The 7,349-nt window shown below is 42.8% G+C and overlaps 1 protein-coding gene across 1 annotated transcript in view; it reads right to left on the bottom strand.

Annotated features, from left to right (window-relative positions):
* Positions 1-6,553, bottom strand: part of HACE1 (HECT domain and ankyrin repeat containing E3 ubiquitin protein ligase 1) — a 146,316-nt gene extending 139,763 nt beyond the window's left edge. The window contains exon 1 of the mRNA XM_006839970.1: positions 6,478-6,553. Within this exon, the coding sequence (XP_006840033.1) occupies positions 6,478-6,553 (76 nt within the window). The remainder of the gene's footprint in view (positions 1-6,477) is intronic.
* Between the last annotated feature and the right edge of the window lie 796 nt (positions 6,554-7,349).

Below are 7,349 nucleotides of genomic sequence, written 5' to 3'. Positions count from 1 at the left end.
AAATGTTTGAAAAAACTGATACAGCACTGGAAACATTCACTCATTTATGCCAAGAAATACGGAAGACAGTCACCTAGCCAACTGACTGGAACAGACCCATACTTGTGCACATTTAAATAAAAAAAAAGGTGACCAAACAGAATGTGGAAATGACTGAATACCATCATTATCACATACAAGCAAAATTTTGCTGAAGATAATTCAAAAACAGTTGCAACAACCATTGACAAGGAGCTGCTAGAAAATCAAGCCTGATTCTGAAAAAGCTGAGGAATAAGGGATATCATTTTCTGATATCAGAAATTGCTGAAAGCAGAGAATACCAAATGATGTTTACTTGTGTTTTACTGACTATGTAAAGGCACTCAACTGTGTGGATCCGAACCATGGATAACAGTACAAAGAAGGATATTTCAGAACACTTAGTTGTACATTTGAGTCCTGGTGTGGTGCTGTAGGTTAATGCACTGGTTTGCAAAGTAGCTTTGAACCACAAGGTCAGCAGTTCAAACTCACCAGCTGGTCCTCGGAAAACCTATTCAGGGTCTCTATGGGTCAGAACAAACTCGACGGCACTTAACAGCAACAACAATTGTACACAGACCAAGAGGCAGCTGTTCAAATAGACCAAGAGGATATTGTCTGATTTAAAATCAGGACAGGTGTGTGTTGGGAATGTATCCTTTCACCATACTTTTTCAATCTGTATGCTGAGCAAATCATCCAAGAAAATAGACAATATGAAGAAAATGGTATGAGGATTAGAGGAAGGTTCATAACAACCTAAAGTATGCAGACGACACAACCTTACTTGCTGAAAGCAAAGAGAACTTGAAGCACTTACTGAAAATAAAAGGACACGGTGTTCACTATGGATTATAACTTCATGTAAAGAAAATAAAAATTATCACTACTAGACTAATAAATATCATAATAAATGGAGAGAAAAATGAAGTAGTCAAAGAATTCATTTTGCTGGGATCCACAATCAACGCTCATAGAAGTAGCAGTCAAGAAACCAAATGATGCATTACAATGGGCAAAGCAATGCCAACAGACCTCTTAAAAGTGTTATAGAGCAAAAACGTCACTTTGAGGGCCAACATAAGCCATGGAAATACCAGTTGAACAGTGAATACAAAGGACCAGAAAATAACTGATACACTTGAATCATAGTATTATAAAATACTATTGAAAGCATCATGGATCCCAAGAACAACAAACAAACCTGTCCTGAACGCAGTACAATCACAATCTTCCTTAGATGAGTGGATGGCGAGACTTCGTCTCATGTACTGTGTACACGTGATCAGGAGGGGCCAATCTCCTGAAAAGGACATGGTGCTTGGCAAAACAGAGGGTCAGCTGTGGTGCTATAGGATCAGTACTCGACTGCTAACCACAAGGCTGTAGGTCAAATCCACCAGTGGCTCCTTGGAAACCCTATACAGGGTCACTATGAGTCAGAACTTACTCAGCGGCACTTAGCAACAACAATACAATAAAATAAGAAGACCCCAGAGAGAGGGACTGGCACAATGGCTACAACAGTGGGCTCAAAGATAACAATTAAGACGATGGCACAGGATTGGGCAGTGTTTCTTTCTGTTTTACATGGGTCATTTTAAGTTGTAGCTAAATCTACAGAAACTAAAAACACCACCACGTATTTGTCAGTTTGTTGTATTTTGATGGCTTGCCAGTTGCTGTGATGCTGGAAGCTATGCCAACGGTACATCAAATACCAGGAGGGTGACTCACAGTGCAGCTTCCAGACTAAGATAGACTAGAAGGAAGGAAGAGGCAGTTCACTCCTCAAAGTTTAGCCACTGAAAACCTGAAGAATACAAAAAACAAAACAAAATCCACAGTTTATTGAGTTGATTCCAACTCACTGAAACCTTACATAACCGCGAATACTATCTGGATGTAAGAAGAGACTCTGAAATGTGTTCTTGAACGTAAAGAAGCTAAAGCAACTGGAAGAAATGATGAAGCAAAACAGTTTGTAATATAGTGAATTTACCAAATCTGTGTCGTCTAGCTATGGGCTTTGTAATTCCCACCATATGACTGAGTGGGACTATACATACAGGGTGTAAAAACTTTAACATGGGGATTGGCTAGTTTCACCAGCTGGCTAGGTTTAAAAGCAGCCATCTCAAAAACAGGAACAGATGATTCCAAGACCATCAAGAAAGAAGAGCCACAAGTCAAGCACAAGATTGCTGTGCAGAAAAGCAGCAGCAGCAGAGGTGACGACAGAAGAACGAAGAAAAAGAGCAGACTGATTAAAGCTTCGTGCTTGTAGAATAGGCCCTTTAGGCATTTATCTGTGGCACTAAATGACCTTGTAGCACTTGCCCAAGCAGGACAGAGGCCACGGGGGCCCATGGCTGAGAGATCAAGGACAAGAGAGAGGTTTGCCTGCCGTATGACTTAGAAAAGGCACTCCTGACTGGCGAACTACAACTCGTATCTTGAGTTGTTTCTGACCCTAAATTGTACTGTTAACTTTCCTAATAAACCATATAATTGTACCATTGCAATAGATTATCAAGCCTAGCAGAGAAGTAGAATGACATGAGAAGGAAGGCTGGTGCCAGAATAGAAGGTTGAAGGACACAGGCATGTCACACCTCTGCCTCACAGGTATCATTAGCTTTGAGCTGCTGTGGAGTTTGATTCCCCTTCTTCCCCTTATGAAACTGGAGAAATTCAGACACAGCCCTCACACCATTGTTGAAGAGCTGAACAGAAAATTTCAAAGGGCAGCTCAAGAAGATAAAATACTATAATGAAACGAACAACGACCTGGAATTATAAAACAAAAAGGGCAGGAACACAGCCTTGGCGTTTCTCAAGCTGAAAGAACTGAAAGAAAAATTCAAGCCTCAACTTGCAATATTGAAAGATTCTGTAGTCAAAATTATTAATGATGCAGGAAGCATCAAAAAAAGAAAGAAACAATACAGTCATTGTACCAAAAAGAATCAGTCGATATTGAACCATTTCAGGAGGTGATATAGGATCAAGGACCAATGGTTATTAAACGAAGAAATTAAAGACATTGGCAAAAAAAAATACTCCAAGAATTGACAGAATACAAATTGAAATGTTTCAACAAACTGATGGAGCACTAGAGGTTCTTACTCATCTATGCCAAGAAATTTAGAAGGCAGCTACCTCGCCAACTGACTGGAAGAAGATCCATATCTATGCACATTCCAAAAGAGAGATGATGCAACAGATTAGGTAATCATTAACAAAAATCATTACTATCACATGTAAGTAAAATTTTGCTGATGATAATTCAAAGCCATTATAGCACCACACAAAAGGGAGCTTCAAGAAATTCAAGCCAGTCTCAGAATTGGACATGGAACAAGTGATATCATTACTGACATCAGATGAATCGTGGCTGAAAGCAGAAGATAGCAGCAAGATGTTCAGTTGTATTTTATTAACTCTGTAAAGGCATGTCGGTGGTTCAAGCTCACCAGCTACTCCTCAGAAACACTATACAGGGTCATTATGGGTCGGAACCGACTCGAGTACACTAAACAGCAACAACGGTATTCAACTGTATGTATAGGTCATAACAAACTATGGATAACATTGCAATGAATAGGAAATCTACAGCATTTTATACTGATCATATGGAACTTGTACATCGACCAAGAGAGAGTCATTTCAACAAAACAAGGGGAAACTGAGTAGTTTAAAATGCATCATAAAAGGTTGTTATTGTTGTTGTTAAGTACACTGAGTCGATTCCGACCCATAGCGACCCTGTATAGGGTTTCCAAGGAGAAGGTGGTGAGCTTGAACCACTGACCTTGCAGTTCAAATGACTTTGCAGTTTGATGCATTAGTCCACAGTTCCACATCATGAAAGGTTACTGATATGTAAACTGTGCCTTTAAAGCATAATTTACATACTTAGAAAAACTTACCAGAAATATTTACGGGAGAAATAAAAATATTACTACCATTTCTTCTTATTTGTATCAATAATTTTACTATTTCTGAGTATATTCTTATACCTGTAAAAAGCAATTTATTGTTGATGCTAAGTGCTGTCAAATCAGTTCCAAGGCACAGGGATCCTGTATAGGGTTCAGAGGAGCGGCAGATGGCTTTGAACAACCAAATTTGCATTTCAAACCAAGCTTGGGGTACAAAGCTTATCCTACAGTGCCAAACAATTTAGTCATGTTCATAGTGTATAGTGGAAAAATTATTTCACTATGAAAACAAAAATAATAATACTCTTATTAACAGTTAACTTGCTTTAGGCATGATTTTAAAGGCACTCTTCTAAACCCTTTACTTGCATCACCTCTTTTATCCTCATCACTTTATGAAAAAGGTACTACTTCTTGTTGTTAGGTGCCATCGAGTCAGTACTGACTCATAGCAACCCCATGGACAACAGAACAAAACACTGCCTGATCCTGGGCCAACCTCACAATTGTTGCCACGCTTGAGCCCACTGATGCTGCCAATTTGCCAATCCATCTTGCTTGGGGGTCTTCCTCTTTTTCTCTGACCCTCCACCTTACCAAATATGATATCCTTCTCCAGTGACTGGTCCCTCCTGAGAGAATGTCTGAGGTATGAGACAAAGTTTGGCCATCCTGGCCTACAAGGAGCACTCTGGCTGAACTTCTTCCAACACAGATCTGTTAGTTCTTTTGGCAGCCCATGGAACTTAACAATAGTCTCCTCCAACACCATAATTCAAAAGCATCCAATTCTTCTATGGTCTTCCTTATTTACTGTTGTGCTCTCGCATGCATATGAGGTTGGTGAAAACACCATGGCTTGGGTCAGGCGCACCTTAGTCCTCAAGCTGACATCTTTGCTCTTCAACACTTTAAAAAGGTCTTGTGCAGCAGATTTGCCTAATGCAATATGTCATTTGATTTCTTGACTGCTGCTTCCATGAGTGTTGATAGTTGATCCAAGAAGAATGAAGTCCTTGACAACTTCAATCTTTTCTCCGTTGATAAGAATGTTGTTTATTGGTCCTATGGTGAAGATTTTTGTTTCCTTTACATTAAGATGCAATCCTACTACCCCATTTTACAAATGAGAAACCTATGAAGCACTAAGAAGTAACAGCTGTGTGATGGTGGCATGTAACTAAGTGGCTGCGGTGGAATTCAAATCTGGCCGATTCCAAAATCAGAGTAAAAACCAAACTCACAGCCATAGAGTCAATTCCAACTCATAGTGACCCTGTATACAGGGCAGAGCAGAAATGTCCATAGGGTCTCAAAGGATAGATATCTGTCAGGAAGCAAAACAGGTAGTGGAGTTGGAAGCGACCACCCCTAGGTTAGCAGCTGAAAGCTTTAACCATTGTGCCAAAAGAGTTTTGGTAGGAAGTCAAGTTATTATAACTGGAGTTGTTTTGAGTCAGTTAGCTTCATACTCAACAAAGTACCAAATATAAAATTCTTTTTGAGAAGCAGGCAAAATAATTCATCATTATTCTCAATCAAAAACAGACTAGAGGAAATTTTTTCAACAAGAAAACCATCCCCAAAGTCCCCAATCTCACATTTCTTTGAAGATTCTCTCCCAAGGCCTCCTTCCCTAACTAACAAATCGCCTCCAAAGCAGCAATTCAAAGTTTTGGAAAAAATTAAATAAAACCATTACAGTCAAAGAAAAAAAAAAAACAAACTACCAGTCATACCTCCTCCTAACCCTTCTCTAGCTTGGGCATAAAGCGCCAAAAGTCTCTTTACAGCAGCACTGCCATCTCCCATTACCACTAAAGCTGGAAACAAAACAGCTTTCTTTCTCAAGTGTTTTAATACTAGTGTTTTACTCGTCCTGAAAGAACCACAGTACGCTGAACTAAAATTACTGAAGGACAGACACCATGCCTATTGATTCAATACAAGTAGGATAAATAAATGGTGAATGGAGGAAGACAATCATATTAATGAAAAGTGCAGCAATGTGTACATCAAACTTTAAAAGTTTGACACTCGGTTCAAGCTCACAGCCACTCCTCAGAAACCCTATACAAGGTCGCTGAGTCGGAACCTACTCGATGGCACTTAACAACCCTCAACTCCCCTGCAGTTTAAAAGTAAATACCATGTTTGGGCTGTTTCTCAATCCCACGCCAGCAGGGATTGTAGAAGGGCCAGCCAGTCATGTTTTCTGAATCCAAGGCTGGCTCGCCATCCGGCTGATATTTCTGCCCCTTCGCCAAAAACCCCTAAACGAGCCTCCGGAGAGACCTCTAATCTGCATCTCTCCGCTGCAGGACGTTAACTGACCCTATTCCTCCCGCAAATTCTCAAATGCAATCCGCAAAAGGGTGGCCGGGGGTCTTGGCCCCTCCCAGATGAGAAAAGTGTAAGTGGGCGTTTTCCCAGCTTTCGGTTTGTTTTCCCAGGGGACTTTGGCGTGGCCCGCCGTCCCCGGCCGCGGCAAGCCGACGGTCCGGCTCACCCTCGGGTAGCTCCACGGTTCGCGCACGGCGCAGCGAACGCGTCAGGCGGTTGAGCTGCTCCATGGCTCTCTCCATCCTCGGCTCGCCCGCAGTGCTCCGCCTGCTGCGCGGCCGGCCTCCCAGCCGATCGCCCTACATCCCGCCCCGGGCCCGTCCTGCGGGTTGAGGCGAGGGCTCCCTCCAATCACTGTCCGAGACTACGGGGCCCGTTAGCTCCCGCCTACTCCGTCTGGGGGCCAGGCGATTAGCTGACCGACCACCGAGAAGAACACCCGCCGATACCGCCGCTCGCGTTTTTCCTGCCCCCGTTGCAGCTTCCCTCCTGGGTTCGCACGGCCTTCTGGGAATGGTAGTTCCGCCCCTGCCGAGCTGCGCGTCGAGGGCGGAGCTACGCTGGGTGGTGCCAGGACCACCGTGACACCGGAATTAACGTCAGTGCTGGGGGTGCCTCAGGAAACTTCATGGAGTATTTTATTTACGGTGGTGGTGGTGATGTGCCATGGAGTCGGTTCCGACTCATAGCGACCCTATACAGGGCTGCCGAGGCTGTAAATTTTTAAGGGAACAGAAAGCCTCATCTTTCTCCCGCGGAACAGCTGGCAGTTTCGAATTGCTGACACTGCGGTTCACAGCCCATTCGTAACCTCTACCCTATCAGAGCTCCTTAGTACTACTAACAGCCTCCAGCAAAGTGGCAGCATCAATGTGCTCAAGCGTGGCAACAATTGTGAGGTTAGCTCAGGCTCCGGGAGTGTTTCGTTCTGTTGTGCATAGGGTTGCTATGAGTTGGTATCGACTTGATTGCACCTAGCATAACCACAACTACTGCACCTACCAGGTGCTTGGTCGCATAGTAGTTACCAGTAGGTCA

This window comes from Chrysochloris asiatica, unplaced genomic scaffold (genome assembly GCF_000296735.1).
Source record: "Chrysochloris asiatica unplaced genomic scaffold, ChrAsi1.0 scaffold00027, whole genome shotgun sequence".
In the NCBI taxonomy this organism is placed as follows: domain Eukaryota; kingdom Metazoa; phylum Chordata; class Mammalia; order Afrosoricida; family Chrysochloridae; genus Chrysochloris; species Chrysochloris asiatica.
Note: the sequence above shows the minus strand (reverse complement) of the source record. Positions and strands in the feature narration are given on the sequence as shown.